The sequence below is a fragment of the Neolamprologus brichardi genome, chromosome 23, assembly GCF_056152115.1.
Source record: "Neolamprologus brichardi isolate AB-2024 chromosome 23, ASM5615211v1, whole genome shotgun sequence".
NCBI classification, from domain to species: domain Eukaryota; kingdom Metazoa; phylum Chordata; class Actinopteri; order Cichliformes; family Cichlidae; genus Neolamprologus; species Neolamprologus brichardi.
In genome coordinates this window covers 2,829,937-2,849,608 of record NC_142125.1, presented here as the reverse complement: position 1 = coordinate 2,849,608, position 19,672 = coordinate 2,829,937, and the positions used below count along the sequence as shown (strand labels likewise).

Sequence of the window (19,672 nt, the reverse complement as noted above, 5' to 3'; positions counted from 1 at the left end):
ATGCTACATTCTTTAGAGCTATACCTGTAGCATTCTGCCTATTAGCTTAGCACAACAACAACAGGCGCTCTCTCACCCAGGAAACACGCAGAGAGAGAGTCACCCTGTAACCATGGCAACCGTAACGCTGCCTGGAACAACAGAACGTAGCTGTCAAACAAAACCCAAACAGTCCTGACCCGCCACAATATGAAACAGGGAAGTACCGCCGTGTAATCCATTTATTTCAACAAAGTAACTGTATTCTAAATACCACCTTTTTAAACGGTAACTGTAACGGAATACAGTTACTCATATTTTGTATTTTAAATACGTAACGGCGGTACATGTATTCCGTTACTCCCCAACACTGAGCGCAGGAGGGTCATATGTAGACAGAGAACTAGAAGGGGGGTGTATGAGGGGTGGTCCAGATAAGTTGTGTCCAATTATCGATATATAGAGATTTCTTTTAATAGAAAACACAACAGTTTTCTATTTTTAAAAAAAAAAAAAAAGTTAAAATATTATTTTAAAGTAACACCAAGAACGAACAAAGTAAGAAACTAGGAGACAGTTTCTGTGATTCGTTAGATTCACCCTTTATTAAAGTGACTACTTAAGCACAAACATGTCTGTCTGCCATTTAGTCACTCACAGGAGAGACATTAAAGTAGGTCTGATGTGAACTACAGGATGAGCTCTGTAAAAATACATTTTTTTTAAAGCTGTGACGGAAATGTGCACAGAAAAAAAGGAAAAAAGCTTCATGGGAAAAATAACAATGAGTCAGTGCAATTCAGAGAACTCTGATTCGTGAGGGTTTTTTCACTCAATATCCTGAAGGAAAAGGTTTTTTAAGGGGGGGGGGGGGGGGGGGGGTCTGTGCTTCACTCTCCTGTGAGGTGCAGGGTGCAGTGGCCTGTAGGGCAGCGGTCTCCAACCTTTTTTGCGCACGGACCGGTTTATGGCCGACAATATTTTCAGGGACCGGCCTTTAAGGTGTCGCGGATAAATACAACAAAATAAAACTAGTACCGGTACCAAAAAAAAAAAAAAGATTTATTCATAACACACGTGAAAAGACCCAGGAAAACCGAGTTAACGATAAAAACGGTAACAAAATAACGCTGAAAACCGATAAAAACCCTGAAAACTATACATTTCACACCTGAGCCTCAACTCTCGCGGCCCGGTACCAAACGACTCACGGACCGGTACCGGTCGGAGGCCCGGGGGTTGGGGACCACTGCTGTAGGGGGTATTTCTTACAGTTAAGCCAAATGATTAGACCCCTTGTCGAGAACCCCACTTATCACAGTCCCAAGTTATCACAGAACTATTTCTAAACCATCTGATATTTGCATAAGGTGAGCTGTAGCGGTTGAGCTTTCATTTTTCGCTCTGATCAGTCTGATTCTACTTTGGCGTGTTTGCATGAACCGCCCAGGGAAGCTGAGCTGAAAGGATTTGGCCTCCCTTGTTCCTCGTTTATGACATCCACGCCAGGGTTTAAAGCAGGGCCACCTAGACACAGCCTCCAGGCCAGCCTTTTGCTGCCTGTTTGCGGTGATTTGGGATTTGTGGAATGGGAAGTGCAGAACTCCGGGACAGGATGTGGAGTCACTGCAGGATCGCACAGCCCCCCTATTCTTGACAGAGCTGGCGTGCGTCTGCATGAGCACCTCGTCTCTGCAGAAGATACACTGTAGAACCGGATCTCTTTGTGGCATCTGGAAATCTCAGTGTTCCCGAGCCCTCTGCTTAAGAGTCAATCTAAACCCAGGTACGTCGATTTACGCGACTTTTACGCATCTTTTGCTTCGCACCAACTCACAGAAACAGTTAGTCCCGCGTTTGTTTTGATCGCCTTCTATTAGCTGTTCTCGCAAAGAGTTTCGGGATAATACAGGTGCTGCCAAAACATATCTTCTCAGTTATATTAGACACATTTCCGTGTGATCTGTGGGTGAAACTGCAGTTGATGTAAGTCTCTTTTGTTCAGTGCAGACAGCCTTGGGGGTTAACTTAATAACAGAGTGCTCTTTCCCCCCTCGTGCTGTTGTTTTGCCTGCCCGGACATGCACTGTGTGTCTGTGTGTGTTTTCAATAGGTGAGCACCTTTACAGTAACTATGAAATGCTCTGTGTCATTTTATCTATTTTTAAACTCTGGTTTATTGATGGCTGAGTAACCTTATCTTCTCCTCTTCCTCTCCACACAGATTCAGGTGATGGCTCACCTCTGGACTCTCCTGTCAGCAGGCCTGCTGCTGATGTCCGTGGCTGAACCGCTGAGCAGCCCTGAGGAAAATGACAACAAGTTAGTGAAACACACAGTGTTCACTAAGAGCCAGGCAAGTGGTTTAGGAAAGCTTCTTACATGTATGTTAGTCTGACAGCATCAGACTATAAATAAATCTCAGTTTGTTGCCTTTTCCTGCTGCAGACCCTGGTGAACGAGAGTGCACGCAGAAATGTCAGTGCACCAACACCAAGCCACACACCTACAACCTGTGAGTTTTTTTGGTCATTTTGACTTTTGTTGTGTTTATTTTTTCTCTCTTTTGTTGTGCTGTGTCTTACATTTCAGCATTTCCTTTCAGCAGCTCCCTCTTTTTCTTTGCATTAGCAGCTCCTTTGACCACCACAACTTCCCCAAACGCTAGCCTTGCTCCACAGTGTCCAGGAAACCAGCGGATGCATGAGAGCAGCAATGTCTGCATCTGTCCATCCATCATGGTAAAGGATGGTGACAACTGTACTTGCCCCAAGGGCTTCACCTTGGAAGGAGCAGCCGAGTGTAAAGGTGAGAAGTGATCAAAACTGGGAAAGTGCTTTTTGTAGAATTGGAAAATCACAAAAAAATAAAAATTTTTTTGACACCTTTGAGTTTTTAACATTTACAGCAATGCAACACAACATAAAGGTACGCTACGTTAGCGTAGCGTGAACAAAATTGCACGCAGGCTCATTTAGCCTCTCTTGGAAAATATTCATGTGTATTAGTATCGCGGTTGTGTTTAAACTTTTAACTGTACTGCGCAAATTTTCAGAAGCAGTGATGAGAAACAAGCTACCAGTTGATCTAACTGCAGTATAATTTATTTACAAAACTTTAGCATTTAATATTTCAGTGCTGTGTTATATATTATTCATATATTTTTGTCAGCTTGACATCACCATGTAAAACTGCAGGCGTCTGAGTTAGATTAAGCGTATTATCTCTGTTGGACAGATGTTGATGAGTGCGAAGGAGAGAGACCAGGACCATGTGACCTCCATGCCAGCTGCATTAATAACCCCGGCTCTTACTCGTGTAGCTGTCTCCGTGGTTACCTGATGGGTTCTGAGGGGTGCCAGGGTTCGTCAACCTCTGTGTGTGTTTTTCTATTTGTGTGTGTGTTTGTGGGGGGAAAAGAAATGTCCAATGCAGGTTTTCAGAACTTTTTCACAGCGCCTCTTTAGTATGATCATAATTTACGTGTTTCTTATGGATCTTGCAGATGTTGACGAGTGCGCTTTGGCCGCTGTGACAGGCCTGCAGGCCTGTCAAGGCGAGGCTGAGTGCAAAAACACACCCGGCTCCTTCACCTGTTCGTGCCACGAGGGATATGTAATGGCTACAAATGGGCGAGGCTGTGTAGGTGAGGTTAATGTTGAAGTCTGGTGTGCGTTTTGATAAAATATGCATGTACATCCAAATGCATATCAGCATAAAATACAGGCAGACACGCTACATCATAACCCGGGATGACTTAAATGTTTGCATCTGTTAAACTTGGCCATTTATCTTACAATTGATTGGTGTTGCTCCTCTGTAGATGTGGATGAGTGCGGCTTTGAGGAGCTGTGTCGCCGCGAGCTGGGAAATGTGTGCGTTAACACTCCTGGCAGCTTTTCATGCCAGTGCCGGCTGGGCTTCAGAGCAGAGACTCCTGCCTGTGTCGGTAAATCGTTAAACATCACCACGACTGAAAAAAGGCTGATGTCCAGATTTGATCTGGTGTTTTGAATTTTTAACATACTTCATTTGAGTTTCTGCAAAGTAAGAAAGTAAGAAGAAATGCTTCAATCTGCTGCTTTGCCTGCTTATATACGCTCCTGTCCCTCTTTCACCCTCACGTTAAAGGCTGATTTCCTCTTTTGTTCTGTAAAGAAAAAAAAAAGAAGTCTGCTCACTTTCTTTTCGACTTCTTTGCGCCCCTGGTCCTCCAGCACATCCTGTGTACCCAGGTTACTCTGTGTGCCAAGGCACGATGTGCTTTCTGTGCCTGCTTTTCATGGCTTAAATTTTCATAGTAACATCTGCGCTGTGCTTGATTATGTACTATGATTTTACCACCACTGTCAGAAAGTAGCAATGTTAAATGGACTAAAGGGGAATTAAAAGAAGAGAAAGAAAAAAAATCTATTACCACAGCTTCCCAAAGTGGTTCAGTGACAGTTATTTAAAACAAGGTTGTTGACATGAAAATGACTTTGTACCTTTATTGCTTGCCAGTAAATTAAGGGAGTGCTTTGCAGGAATTAAATTTCCTTTTCTCTAGATGAAATAATTTTAATTGCAAATTGCGTCAACAATGCAAAGAAGAAGAAGTCATATGTTGTATCCATATGTCACTAAATCATTCTGTCCTTTTGTCTCTGTCCCAGATGTGGATGAATGTATAGAGAGTCCCGTGGTGTGTGATGGACGGAGCGTATGTGAGAACACGCTTGGGAGCTACGAGTGTGTTTGTCGACCGGGTTACCGGGGAAACGGCACACACTGTGAAGGTAAGCAATTAGTGCTGACGTCCCTCCGTGGAAAACTCTGTTTCCTGTGGACGGGGTCAGCTTCCTTGTGTGCGCGTGTTTTAATGCTTGCTGTTATCCCTTCCATTAAAATGATCCCAAGTGGTAGTATGAGCTTCACTGAATAGAAATGAAGCGGCTCTCTGTCTGTCTTCAGATGAGAATGAGTGTGTATCTGGTGGTCACACGTGTGACGCCAACGCTCGGTGCGGTAACATCATCGGGTCGTATTTCTGTCAGTGTTACCAGGGCTTCAACGGCGATGGACACTCTTGTTTTGGTGGGTAAGGTGTGTTTGTTTGTTGTTACCCACTTGTATCATGTAAGCATTACTTTCTCTGTATTAGCATTACATGTGTTTGTTTGCAGACATTGATGAGTGTGTTGTGAACAATGGTCGCTGTGAACACAACTGCACCAATGAGCCAGGAAGCTACAGCTGCCAGTGTGCCTCAGGTTACCAGCTGGACCCGGACAGACACAGCTGCACAGGTAAAAGGCAGGCTGATTAAAGTAGGCATGAGTCAGCATGACTTTTTCTTATGTTCCTTTAAAAAAAAAAAGTAGTTTGACATTTTAGAAAATAGGCTTCTTAATTCTTGCTGTGGGTTAACAGTTGTACAACTTTTATTATTGTGAAATGTGTTCTATAAATAATCATAATCAACTCGTTTGTGGATCTACTGAAAAAGTAAGCACACCCTTAATGTAAATACTGGCCAATTCCTGTTACTCCGTAATGCACAGTGCCACATTTGGTAAAAATCAAACACACAATGTGTGCAAATGGCTAATACAAACTGTCAAGCACCATGGTGGATGGTGCTTGACAGTTGGTATACGTGAGTTGATGATTTAGGCTTGTTTTGCAGCCGCAGGACCTGAGTCGACCTCACAGCTAAAGCTTGGCCCAAATTAGGTCATGAAACAGGGCAATGATTCCAAGCAGAACAGCAAACCTGCAACAATGGAGAGAAAAGGAGAGAATCGAGGTGCTGAAATGAAGTTATTGCTGCTAACAGCGGTTCTACAAGCTGCTGAATAATGGCGTTTGCTTACTTTTTCATTTGACTGCATAGAGTCTTGTGAAAATTTTATTTGTCACATGATTGTGTCTACCTGTTCCCCTCTGCTTATTCTCTAAAGCTCCGTATAATCCAAGTCTTGGGTATATTGTTTGCATTAACTCTAAAATGTGGGTTTTGCTACTGTCAGAGGAGTTTATTTGTTATTGTGACCAAATGTAGTCCAGGACAAAATTCAGAAATTTAGGATGACCTCTGATGATGATGATGATGATGATGATGATATAACACCGTCCAAACCAAACAGATCAAGTGAACAAACGGGAATGGCAGCAGAAGCATGCAAAAAATAGATAGGGAACTACAGCTATGGATCAAGACCTCTGTTATTACTATTATTGTTATTATTGTACAGTCTGTATATGTCAAATCTGATGTCATACACATTTTTATTAGATCCTTGCATCATAGTTTTGCTAAAGTCTCACAGTGCATGGCTGTGAGACCTTTAAACTGCCTTTATTATTGATGAGTCTAAAATGTGCTGCACCACCCACCATAACAGCCAATCAGATGGGCAGTACAGTAGTTAAAATGTAACTGTCCTCTTCATTTTAATTAGTTACACGCAGTAACCATTAAATTGAAACCTAAACACAGTTGCTGTATTTCCTCCTTCTAATAATCCCAAATTTGCATTGAAATAGAGACGAGGTTCTAAGGTCAAGTCATAGTGCGGCTAGTCAACAGAGGGCAGCAGAGATCATCTCTGTGGGCTTTGCATCATTCTCAAAAGACATTGTTGCTCTCTCCATTCAGTCACTCTGCACTTAGCTGGTATTCCAGGTTTGTGCAATTTTGTGCTAATAGAATTTCAAATGTTTATTTCAAGTCTAAATGAGTCCTTGTGCTGAATGTGTTTCATGTTTTGCCACGGCGCAAGAGTAATCTAAATGTTGCTGATCTCTCCAGATGTGGATGAGTGTGTGCGACTAAATGGGACTTGCGAGCACATTTGCATCAATACTCGGGGCTCTTTCCACTGCTCCTGCAGACCCGGCTACCAGCTGCATATTGATGGCCACACCTGCGTGGGTCAGTCCCTCTTAAACACTCACTGCTGTTTACCCAATCATTTTCGGTCATTTAAACATGCCAAGCATCAGTAGTAGTCTGCCATGAATATGTCTTATCTCTTGCTAATTATTTTGGTGCACGTGATTCTGGTTTTTCTTGTGCATATTTTCCGTGCAGACACTCTGGAAGTCGTTGTCCTGAGGGCACATTTTGGAAAATTAGTGAGATGAGAAAACCAGCCTGTGAGGAATCTGTTGCATGCATAAGAGAGAGCTGTCCAAACATGATGTTTATGATCTGTGTGTTTCTGTGTGTGGCTTTGTGTACATAGACATCGATGAATGTAAACTCCAGAACGGCGGCTGTTCCCACACCTGCACTAATTCTCCAGGGGGACATACTTGCCGTTGCCCCCCTCCTCTGCTGTTAGACATAGACAACCTAAACTGCAGGAGTAAGTTTGATTACAGAGTTGACATCACAGTCTTTTGTGTACAAAAATATATAATTATTTTAAAAAAAACAGAAGGTAGGCACTTCTTTCAAATCTGAATAAAAAAAATCTTATTAAGAACTCTTGTCCTGGGGTTTTAACACCGATTTTTCATCAAGATCAAATCTTTCAATGTGACATGACACAGCTAAATATGTTTTTTCCTTCTGATCAGCAGTCCAAAACCTGAAAACATTGCTTCTTCTATCAAAAAGAAGAAGCATAGCACCAAATTTCACAATTTAAAAGCTGAAATAGCAAGTTCACTCAGTCTTCTTTATTGTTCAGTATTTCTGTGTACCAAGCTAAAAAAATTATTTATTTTTTTTTACCCAAAAAGATGCTACATCCTGTAAGCTGAGAAATGGCGGTTGTGACCATATGTGTACTGTGAGGGCTGAGGGCCATGTTCAGTGCAGCTGTCAAGCTGGCTGGCAATTGGACGAAGACGCGAGGAGCTGTGTGGGTGAGAGTTCATGTTCACTGCCAGCACTTTATTATTAGCTGAATCACACGGCGTTACTATCAGCAAACGTACTCCCGAAAGCACCAATCTGTTACGATCTGGTTTGTGTGCACATTCCTCTGCGCCATATCCTTCTGGGTAACAAGAAAATGATGTCATTCACATAGATTACAATTTCAAGTTACTTTTCTCAAAATTTCGAGTTTATAAGTCAAAATTTTGAGAAAGATTTTGAGTTATGGAAACAGGCTTCCATAGTTATGAGATCGTATCAGTGCAACAAGCCCTGATAGCCTTTTTCATATAACACCTAATATCAAAATAATAATTAAAATGACTTTATCATCTCTTGAATCCAGCAGAAATACACTCACCAGCCACTTTATTGGGTACACCTCTTTAACTGCCCATTAATGCAAATATCTAAGTGCTTCTAGGCATGTAGACCAAAGACTGTATGAGACATTTTTTACATTCACGGATGCAGACGTGGTCAAGACAACCTGCTAAAGTTCAAACTGAGCATCAGAATGAGGATGAAAGGTGATTTAAATTACTTTGAACATGGCATGGTTGTTGGTGCTAGACAGACTGGTCTGAGGGTTTCTTAAGCACATCCATCGCTGGGGTTTGCAGAGGTCTGAAAAAGAGACAGAGCGTGACAGTTCTCTTGGCAGTAAAAATGCTGTGTTGATAACAAAGGTCAGAGGAGAATGGCCAGACGGCTTTAAACTAATTGAAAGACACCAGTAACTGAAATAACCACTTGTTACAACCAAAGTATGCAGACGAGCATCTTTGAACAAACAACGTGTAACCTTGAAGCAGATGGGCTACGGCAGCAGAGGATCACTCTGCCACTCCTGTCAGCTGACAACAGGAAACTGAAGCTAGAATTCCCACAGACCACCCGTCTGATAAATCTTGATTTCTGCTGTGAGTAATTTAGCATAAACAAGAGGAAAGCATGTATCCATCCTTGTATCAGTAATTGAGGCTGGTGATGCTGCAGTGGTGTAGAAGATGTTTCCTTGGCACATTTTGAACCCCTTAGTATTAGCTGAGCATTTTTGACCATGTCCATCCCGTTCTGACTACAGGCTTACCATTTTCCGATGGCTGCTTCTCATAGGATGATGCACTATGTGAGAAAGATACATGATACATAATCATAATGAATAGAGCACCTTTGGGATGTCGTGGAATAGGCCCTTCACATCAAAGATGTGCAGCTGACAATTCTTCAGACCCAAAATCTCTGAGGAATGTTTTCAGCACCTTGTTGAATCTGTGCTTTGAAGAATTAAGGCAAAACCCAGTACTAGCAAAAGTGGCTGATGACTGTAGATTATGCAGGCAGCAATTTATTGTTGTAGTCTTTAAGATTGATTTTTTTAGAGAGGCTAAAGAGCCAGAGAGGCTTTCAGAGATTAGATCGGCTTCTCATTTGCGTTGCATTCTAGAGGTGGGAATCACCATACATCCCACGATACGATATTATCACAATACTTAACGCACGATACGATATTATTGCAATTTTTTAAAATATTTTGCGATATTCAGATTCTGTACATAAAGGTAAACTTTATCAATATTCATTTTATCTAATATCAAAGTCTCACACTCAGTCTTTCTCTCATTTCAGTTTTATTGTTGACAAACTGAACGGTTTGTATTACAGTCTAGTCCAACTTAACTGAATCAACCATCTGGTACAATTATAGCTATTCTGAACTATGCAGTTTATGAAAACTATGCAGCCCCTTCAGCAACTGAAGAATTTGAAAGTAAATGAAAACAAAATATGATTTTACATTAAATAAAAAAGTTTTAAACTTAATTAAAATAAATGTCTTAAATTAAAATAAGTAAACTGTCATGTTTATTGCTGCCAAAAAAACACATTTGGACAGTGAAGGAATGTCAGGATTCTTGCTCAGAAAAAGGATCAACATGCTCTGAAGTCAGAGCACAAAAACCTTTTTGTAACAAAATATCGATTTCTGCTGTCCCTGTATCCATACATGATTAGCAAACAAAATATCACGATGCTACACAGTATCGATTTTTCCCCCACCCCTATTGCATTCGCCATGTGATTTCTTTTCATGAAGCTATTCATAAAAAAGGAAATTTGATAGTTTGATAGTCTGTTATGGACGAATGACTCCCTTGAATGAATACAGAGGCGGGCATGCCTTGTCACTTACCATAAACCATAAACCATAAATTAAGCAACTGTCACGTAGGTTTAATGTTTAATTGGCCTCCTTCTGTCTTCTGTCACGAGATGTGAACGAGTGTGACGACTTCACTAATGGAGGCTGCGAGCAGCTGTGTGTGAACCATCCTGGTGGGTTTAACTGCACCTGCAAGGAGGGCTATATAATTAGAAAAGATGACCCCACCAAGTGCCAGCGTGAGTCAAACATAATCTTATGAAGTGTTAAAAATAGATTTATTTCAAGTCCTTCACTTATCTTTATTAGCCTCTCTGCCTTTCCAGCTGTGTGCGACCCCCCTTGTCAGAACTATGGCGTGTGTGTTGCCCCGAACATTTGCGACTGTCCTCCAGGCTATCCTGGAGTGGGCTGCTCAGGTACAATAAACGTTACACGTAATATGTATATAATTAAAATGTTTTTTCACAGAAATATAGACTGTGCAGATTAAATTAAAGTTAATTTGTGTCTCTTTTTTGTGCACGTTTCGGGGTCCTTTCAGGTTAGTATAAGGTTTGAGTGTTATAGCCCTTTTCGTTGCATGTTTCAGCCATGTGCTCCCCTCCCTGCGCTCATGGAGGTACCTGTATGCGCTGGAACGAGTGTTTGTGTCCTCGCGGCTGGACAGGAGCAGGCTGCCACACAGGTACACTGCCTTTGGGGATCAGAGGGACAGGTGTTACATCAAATAAATAGAGTGGACAGTGTTTAGAGAAGCACTGTTTACATCAATGTGTTGCCCAGAAAATGCTTTTATAAGATGTTCTCACCTAAGACAAAGAGGCACTCGTACATATATCCATGCATGTATAAATGCATGTGCACAGGTGACGTGTGCCATTTTCTTCTGGAGTCGACATCTAATTGTTAGCTTTGACTTTTCTTCGTGTCTCTTCTCAGCTGTGTGTGAGTTGCCTTGTGCCAACGGTGGTCGCTGTGTGGGACCTGACACCTGCCAGTGTCCCTCTGACTACACTGGCCCCCAGTGCCTCTTGCGTGAGTAACACAATACAATAAATGATCCCAGGTGTGTAGGCACCACCGAGATCTACCCGTCCACCTGCCTCCAAACAGTTTCTGGTAAAACATGGGCTATAGGATGACAGAAAAACAAAAAAAGCATGAACACATTTTTCTGCACAGACTGCGTGTTACTATATTGTTTTGCATTTTGTAGCCCTTTGCACTCCTGCCTGTCAAAATGGGGGAAGATGTGTGGACGTCAACAAATGCACATGTGTCGGTGGATGGCAAGGAGCTCGATGCCAGATAGGTGAGATCAGTCATTCTCTGTTACTCTATCTCTGTGTAGCTTTTCCTGCATAATTAAAATATATTCAGACTAAAATATGATTAAACCATGTTTACACAGTAAGTTACAAATGATCATGGATGTAATTTTAACAACCACTTGTGTTTATTTAAAGAAAAGTAATATAAAGCTTCTCATGTCTTCAGGTTACTTTCCTCTGTGCAGTGAGTGTGATTTGCTTCTGTGCAGCTGGAGGCTTTAGTGTGATATTGGATGTGAAATTAGATGTTGACACCAGTGGATGCAGCATGGTTTCTTCTTCTCCCTGTTGCTTGCTGTTTGTTTCCATTGTTGCACTACTCTGCTGTCGTTGTTGTCGTTGACCAAATAAGATGAGATAATGTTTTTTTATTCAATGTGCTTATGGGTGGAGAGAAGCAATCATTTGACATATTTCTGGACTCTTTCTCTTATATTTGAAACCAGACACCGACAAATATGCAGCGTTTATTGTTCCATCCTGTTTTGTCACCTGGCATTTCAGAGCATATTCAGTAATTATTGAAAATCTTCACATTTTTCTTCTGTGTCAGTGGTGTAGAGCAGCGGTCCCCAACCTTTTTTGCGCCACGGACCGGTTTATGCCCGACAATATTTTCACGGACCGAGTAAACGATAAAAACGATAACAAAATCACGCTGAAAACCGATAAAAACCCTGAAAACTATACATTTCATACCTGAGCCTCAACTCTCGCGGCCCGGTACCAAACGACTCACGGACCGGTACCGGTCCGAGGCCCGGGGGTTGGGGACCGCTGGTGTAGAGCTAAGCCCTTCTGGTCTCTGTGTCTACCCGGCCAGCCCTGCAAGGCTACATGTGTTTTGGTTTTGCTCTCTCTCTCATCGCTCTGCCTGGGCGGAGCTCACTGAGAGCTTCTGCTTTTGGCCCGCGCACCTGCTTCTAATCATGCACCGGTGATTCATCATCTTGTTCCCTGGCCACTTCTTAAGGCTGTGGCTCTGAGCTCCTCGTCGCTGGACTATTGAGTTTGACACGTTAGTGTAAAATCCGGCTTTGTGGGTTCTTCGTGTGTTTTCCTATTTGTGACTTTCGTCTTCCTGTAAATAGATTCTCCGGACCTGCCCTGTTACCCCGAACCTTGGAACATTGAGCGTGGATGTTGGCAGTTTGGAGTGGCGTGTGTGCGGGAGTTTGAGCAGAGCGAGTTGAGTGTGTGGAGCAGGGATTTGGTGTACGAGTGAGAAGTAGGGCATCGTCACTGATTTCTAGAATTGATTTGATTCCGATTTACAAGGTCCCGAATCGATTCGATCCACAATTCGATTCAATTGGATTTGATTCGGGGAAATTTTGCCTCAGAAAGTCAGAAATATCATAATTCAGATCAGTACATTTCCAGATTTTTATATCTATAAAAAGAAAGCTGACATTTGTGAGACTTTATCAAAGGTGTATAAGCATCACAGCAGAGGCCTTTGTGTCAAAGTAGCTGAGGATAAAACACAGAAAAACATGAAGGTGATTTTCCTGGGATTTTATAAAAATATTCTGCAGTCGATCAAAAATGAAAGAAAACCATTAATCAACATATGAACGTTACCTGATGCTGCTGAAGTGAAGCAGAGCAAAGTTACAGAGGTTTTAGAGACACAGCTGAGCGTTTTGCAATTTTGCATAATTTTAAAAAGTTTAAATTTGTTCAGTATTGAACAGCAGAAATGAGGCTTTCTTGTCGGAAGTTAGTAAAAGGAAAAAAAACAGCGGTCGACAGCCTGTAAACAATGGTAGACTTGTGCGAATAATGCAGAACAAAGATTTTTAGATGGGAAACTGTTCTTGAAGTACACAGAGAGAGAGAGAGCTGTGCATGAAGTGTGATTTTTTTTTTTTTTTTATCGTGATGGAAGCAAAACAGTAAAAGTCAGAGTGAATTCATGACGATGTTTATGTGAAGCGTAGTTTGGATCTTCTTTTGCTGCTGGTTCGGTCAATATTGTTTGGAGAGAAATAAAAACCTGCAGCTTCAGAATCAGCGCGAAAAGGCTGTAAACACAAAGCGTGAACCCGCCGACAGATCAGAATCAGCGAGCTGTCGGCTTTCAGCCCCGACCGTGTCCGTGCCGTCGGGTGAGAAAGGCGACATCTCACTGATTCTGAACTTTGTGTTTACGTCTTTGTGCAAAATCCGTGTTCCTGCTCTCATTTACTGTTTTAGCTGTTTGGTGGTTGTTGAAATTTTGTGAGGTTTAAGCTGAGATTCTGGCGTTTTGGGCAAAATAAATTTATATTAAAGAATCGATTCAGGATTTTAATGAATCGATATCACGTTATCCAAGCTAGAATCGATTTTAATCGATAAATCGATAATCAAAGCCCACTCCTAGTGAGAAGGACCTGTTTTCCTTCCCCGAACCTTCCCCTGGCTTATCCCCACCTGTATATATTCTGTACCTGTGTTTTTGTGTGAATGAAGAACTGTTAACGTGCGACTTTCAGTCTGCGTCTGATTCCAGTCCACTTCTGTGACAATTACATCCCTTTGGCTATAGTCACATATTCATTCCTACAAGAAAACACAGAATAAGTTGCTCCATACTTATAAGCGGAAACACCGTCCAGCCTTTTGTTCTTACACTGTTGTTGATAAATGTATTTTCTGCTCATTGTGTAATTTATAACTGCCCAAATACTCTAAATAATCTATGCTCCATGTTTAATAAGAAGACTTAAAGTGTTTGGATTCATGCATTTGTTTTTTCTGTCCTGATCAGAGCCTGTTGTGTGCCAGAAACCTTGCAAAAATGGTGGCGTGTGTGTGGGCCTCAACCGGTGCCGCTGTACCAAAGGTTTCACTGGAGAGCTCTGTGAACAAGGTTAGTCCATGAGTGTGGAAGAATGTGTACATGTACAGTATGTGTGCAAAGGATCATGCTGTGTGCTGTGTCTGCAGCGGTGACCACACCCTGTGTGCCACCCTGTCAACATGGAGGCACATGCAGCCCTCACAACACTTGTACCTGTCCAGAGGGCACTGCAGGCCTGCGCTGTGAGAGACTGTGAGTATCAGTAACTTCTACAGCATCCATACATAACATATCTCACAGAGTGAAGTGCTTTAATGGGCTGATATGGTACTATTAGGTCTTTAGGTAAGATAAGGTCTGATTATTCAAGACCTTGTATTTTATGAGAAGGATTTTAAATTGGATTCTGGATTTAACAGGGAGCCAACGAAGAGAAGCCATATGAGAGAAATTTCTCTTCCTAGTCGCTGTCAGTACTCTTGCTACAGAATATTGTATCAGCTGAAGGCTTTTCAGAGAGTTAATAAATCCATGGTCAGATGCAAGAAACTCGGACACAAAAGCACAGCATTGAAGTCACTGCAGTTTCCCCACATCTTCACAGCTAATTGTAACACCGGATAGAGAAGCCGCTGATTAACAACAGAATGAATTTCTATCACAAAACTACAATCACAGAAAGACCCAGAAAGAAGATGTGTACTCATCAGCATTTATATTGAAAACATTCCCCTCGTAATTGCTTATTTAATTGACCCCAATAAACACGACTCCTCATTTAATCTGCCCAGCACAGAACTCATCATACAATAGGAAGTGACTTTAATTCTGTGCTGTACTTAAAAAAATAAACAATGATAAATAAAATATGTGAGGCAATACTCAATAGGGGTGGGGGGAAAAAATCGATACTGTGTAGTGTCGTGATATTTTGTTTGCTAATCATGTATGGATACAGGGACAGCAGAAATTGATATTTTGTTACAAAAAGGTTTTTGTGCTCTGACTTCAGAGCATGTTGATCCTTTTTCTGAGCAAGAATCCTGACATTCCTTCACTGTCCAAATGTGTTTAACTTGTTTTTGGCAGCAATAAACATGACAGTTTACTTATTTTAATTTAAGACATGTTTTATTTTAATTAAGTTTAAAACTTTTTTATTTAATGCAAAATTATATTTTGTTTTCATTTACTTTCAAATTCTTCAGTTGCTGAAGGGGCTGCATAGTTTTCATAAACTGCATAGTTCAGAATAGCTATGTCAGGGTTCCTGGGTCGGTGACCCAGTGCTTTCCGTTTTGTTCACGTTCAGTTTATTTCGTCACTTCCTGTTTGTTCCTGTGTTAGCTCGTCTCGTGCCGTTAGCCAGATTATGTTCAGCTGTGTACTCACCGGTCTCTCATTATCATCCTCATCAGTCTGTGTATTTAAGTCTTCTGTTTCTATTCGTTCTTTGTCGTGTCATTGATGATGTTCGTGTGATGTTGTCCTCCCCGTGTTCTCTCAGTCAGTCAGCCATTCAGTGTTCCAGCCAGTCAGTGTCCGTTCACCCTCTGTTCCTCCACTCCTTATAATAAACATCCACCAGTCTTCACCTACCTGTGAGTCCTGCGTTTGGGTTCCTTCTTCCTCGCCTCCACACAACGCCTGACAAGCTATAATTGTACCAGATGGTTGATTCAGTTAAGTTGGACTAGACTGTAATACAAACCGTTCAGTTTGTCAACAATAAAACTGAAATGAGAGAAAGACTGAGTGTGAGACTTTGATATTAGATAAAATGAATATTGATAAAGTTTACCTTTATGTACAGAATCTGAATATCGCAAAATATTTTAAAAAATTGCAATAATATCGTATCGTGGGATGTATGGTGATTCCCACCTCTAATACTCAAACCTTGCCATTAACTTGGGGGGGCTGGGTCATCCTGTGCTGCTGGGCATGCGTCCTGGCGGCCTGGTTGTGCTGGCTAGTGTCCTTCCTGGTGTTTGGGTCTGTTTGCTGTCTCGCGGATCCTCCAGTGTTATGTCGTCCTCTTCCAGCTTGTCTGTGCTACAACATGATGCCACCAAATCACCTTCACACAAGCAATATTAAATGTCTCGGATTAACATTTCCCCCAAACTGTAAGCGCTGTTTAGCTTCACTTAAAGTCTGTCATTCAAAGTGGTACAAGATGATTTACATTGTTGGTCAAACTTTCCTATTTTCCTTTACAAACAAAATATTAATCTTACCTCAAATTAATTATTTTCAGTGGACCTAATTTGCCCAAACAGAATCTGGTGCAAATTTCATAATTCGACATTATCAATATTATTTTTGGAAAAACAAACCTCCCCATATAAAACTCAGCATTACAAAAACATCGAAATCTCATCGAGGATTTGAAATCCCCAAATTTGAGTTTTACTAGCTTGGAAATTAGCCCCGAAACATCAATCAGTGCCTTGAAGTAATTAAACAATAATAAACACAACAAACCAACAGGACAAAACTAAAATCATATGCAAAAGAAAGTTTTCACAGGACTCTGTGAACACAGAAATTAAAAAAAATAAAAAGTAGTAGCCTGGCCCTGTTAATCAAAGGCAAGTTTATTTGTATAGCACAATTCAACAACAAGGTGATTCAAAGTGCTTTACAGAGACATTAGAAACAAAAACAATGATTTAAAATTGATTAAAACAAGCAAACAAACAAACAAAACAGTATATAAAATCAAAAATCAAAACAGATAAAATCAGAACAGTAGATAAAATGTAAGTCTTGAAATTTAAGCTTAAGTGCGGATTTGGTGCTTTATTTAAATGCAGCAGAGAACAGGTGAGTCTTCAACCTGGATTTAAATAAACTGAGTGTTTCAGCTGATCTGAGGCTTTCTGGGAGTTTGTTCCAGATATAAGGAGCATAAAAGCTGAATGCAGCTTCTCCGTGTCTGGTTCTGACTCTGGGAACTGATAAAAGACCGGATCCAGATGACCTGAGGGATCTGGAAGGTTCATACTGGGTCAGGAGGTCACTGATGTATTTATCAAAGGCCTTTTGATTAACTGTTAATCAGCGTTACCAACTCGATAAGAGCTGAAGATTTGGCAGTTTGCTTGTCTGGAGCATTCAGGCATGTGTTAACACATTACCACAATCTTCCCAGGAGTTATAGAAATTCATACTGAGGTCAGTCTGTGCATTTCTCAGAGCTTTAATGGTTTGATGTGGTACTATAAGGTCTTTAAATAAGATGGGGCCTGATTATTCAAGCCCTTAAAATTTATGAGAAGTATTTCTCACATACAGAGAAATGTAACCCTCTTTATGTCTGTTTCTTCAAAAAGTACATGGCAGCACGGCTTAGGTTTGCAAAGTTGCATCTGAACAAACCAGAAAACCTTTGGAACAGTGTCCTTTTGACCAACGATTTGGTGATAATGCACCACTTTTGACATAATAATCACAGTATATCAGAACAAACACGTGATACTGTCAAGCACAGCAGTGGAGAGGTGACGATTTCACCGTAAACCTCTCTGTGTACCAAAGTGTTCTAGGGTCAAATGTGAGGTCATCTGTTGGTCTCAAGTTTTTCAGGTACAGCGCTTTACTGCAATACTTGTCTTGTGCTTATTTGTGTCCTAGGACATGCCCAGTGGTCACTACAGTAGTGAGTATGGCTCGAGGGGTGAGGAAAGCATTTAGGGAAAGCTACGTTGACCGCTGTGGACCCTTCGGAGTTCAGCTTTGTACTAAATACAGGTAAGCTGTTTTTCCTCCTGGATTCTCAACACTAATTCATGAAGTACCTGGCAAGAGTTGCAGTTTTTCCTAATGACAACATGGTTTAATTTCCTGTCAAAGAAATGAACTTTCAAGAACTTTACTGTCAGCTATTCTTTATGTAATTACTTTCGGATTACTGGATTAAATATGCAGTGAAAGTATTTTTAAAGCGTTTCCAATAACGCAATGAAAAGCGAGGCTTGACTGAGTTTAAGATGTGCAAATGATTTAACATATGTTAAAGGTTGTGTTAGTCCAGCTTGATTAGAATACAATATCACACAGTCGTGTGATTGTGGTTGTGTTTTCAGGATAAACCAGGCACGTGTATACCTGCAGGCCTACAGGGTGGGCTACAAAATCCAGTGTCCACAGGGGAAGAGCAGATAAGCAGCGCTGGATACAGTGAAAGTGGTTTGTCATAAGAAAATGTCATCCTCCAGACAATCCTTTGGTCAACACAGGGAGATAGAAATGGACTGATGTAAAGTGCTGAGGGTGTTGCAGCTTCTCTGGGAGAAGTCTGACCTGATTATCAGCCTCTGTGTTGAAATTAAATTACACTTCTGTCATAAAGAAGGTTTATAAAGTCTATGAAATCATGTCAGCGATTGAATAAAAATGAGTTCACATCAGCAAATATTTGAAGATTTCAAGCACGTAGACGTTCGAACGGGACAGTTTTTGAGTATTTCTGTAGTCATCTCAGAGTAGATCCATTACAGCAGCAGTTGTATCGTAAGCCATGTTATCACTGTAGTACTGATAATCAACCTGTTATGAAATAAGCACAAGTTCAGTGTTTAGTTTGAAATTCCTGTAAAACATTAATCAGCTTGAAAAAGTGAAAATCATGATTTTTCCCAACATGTTTGTTTTGAACGTATATTCAAACAAACCCAGTCACCTCCATGGATCGGTCACTACTCAGATAGCTAACATCCAGCCTGTTGTTTGTTTTGAGCTCTACTCATGTTTTTTTTATCTAGATGATAGCGACATAAAAAATGCCTAAAGTGACAAATTCAAAATAAACTATTGCCTATATTACTGCTCATTCTTTTGACAAAGGAAAGCATGTGTTTTATACTCCTAACTGATCAAAACTCCTAAAAAAAATAATTAAATTAATGATTTTATTGGGATATCTGTGAAGTGTAGCAGAGGAAAGTGGAAAGTGGGGAGAGGGCATAAACCCAGACGAGGAGTTCACCATGAACTTCTGTGTGTACCAAAGTATGTTAGAGTCAAATGTGAGGCTGACAGATAAAGCTCGGCAGAAACTGGGTCATGCAACAGGACACTAATCTATAACAGAATGGCTATAAAAAGAAAGAATCAAGGTGTCGCAATGGCCTGGTCGATGTTAAGACCTGAACTTGACTGAATTGCTGAGGCAGGACAGATCTATGCAGAAATGAATCCCTGCAAACTGAACTGAAGCAACACGGCTGGCCTCTGAGTGCTTTGACTGACAGCTGGGTCATCACAGGCCTTCATGGTTGATTGCCACCTGCTAAGCTTGACCCCTGCGAATATTGAACTGGACCTATCGACTGTGGTCTCGGTGCCTTTTAGTGTCTATTAGGACAAGTAATAAGGCCTTCTGCAAGGAACTGCTCATCCAAGAAGTCTGTGCTCTATTCTGTTCCACGTACATTCAGATTCAGTTTACTAACAAAAGCAAGGGCTGCTTTAAATATGGTATGGCACTAAATATGGTCAATGTTTGTGTTTTTTTTTTTTTATATATA

The 19,672-nt window shown here is 41.1% G+C and overlaps 1 protein-coding gene across 2 annotated transcripts; it reads left to right on the top strand.

Annotated features, from left to right (window-relative positions):
- The first annotated feature begins 1,312 nt into the window (after positions 1-1,312).
- Positions 1,313-18,965, top strand: si:ch211-221n20.8 (uncharacterized). 2 transcript variants are annotated; one of them, XM_006800463.3, is made up of 22 exons: positions 1,313-1,765; positions 2,204-2,335; positions 2,428-2,494; positions 2,611-2,787; positions 3,217-3,342; positions 3,485-3,625; positions 3,803-3,928; positions 4,635-4,757; positions 4,933-5,055; positions 5,145-5,267; positions 6,773-6,895; positions 7,209-7,331; positions 7,711-7,836; positions 10,127-10,255; positions 10,343-10,435; positions 10,609-10,704; positions 10,959-11,054; positions 11,236-11,331; positions 14,106-14,207; positions 14,285-14,390; positions 17,778-17,894; positions 18,230-18,965. In XM_006800463.3, exons 2-22 carry the CDS (start codon positions 2,213-2,215, stop codon positions 18,306-18,308), a joined length of 2,415 nt encoding a protein of 804 aa, XP_006800526.2. In that variant the 5' UTR covers positions 1,313-1,765; positions 2,204-2,212; the 3' UTR covers positions 18,309-18,965. The 2 variants fall into 2 exon arrangements, with proteins under 2 accessions (XP_006800526.2, XP_006800527.2); XM_006800464.3 differs by having other exon boundaries at positions 1,315-1,765; positions 2,614-2,787.
- The last annotated feature ends 707 nt before the right edge of the window (positions 18,966-19,672 follow it).

Bases quoted from the DNA above. Each gene is read 5' to 3' on its own strand.
- si:ch211-221n20.8 (XM_006800463.3), top strand. From the start codon at position 2,213: ATGGCTCACCTCTGGACTCTCCTGTCAGCAGGCCTGCTGCTGATGTCC. The intron at 2,788-3,216 runs GTGAGAAGTGAT...TCTGTTGGACAG, and splicing joins AGGAGCAGCCGAGTGTAAAG to ATGTTGATGAGTGCGAAGGA. The intron at 7,332-7,710 runs GTAAGTTTGATT...TTACCCAAAAAG, and splicing joins AGACAACCTAAACTGCAGGA to ATGCTACATCCTGTAAGCTG.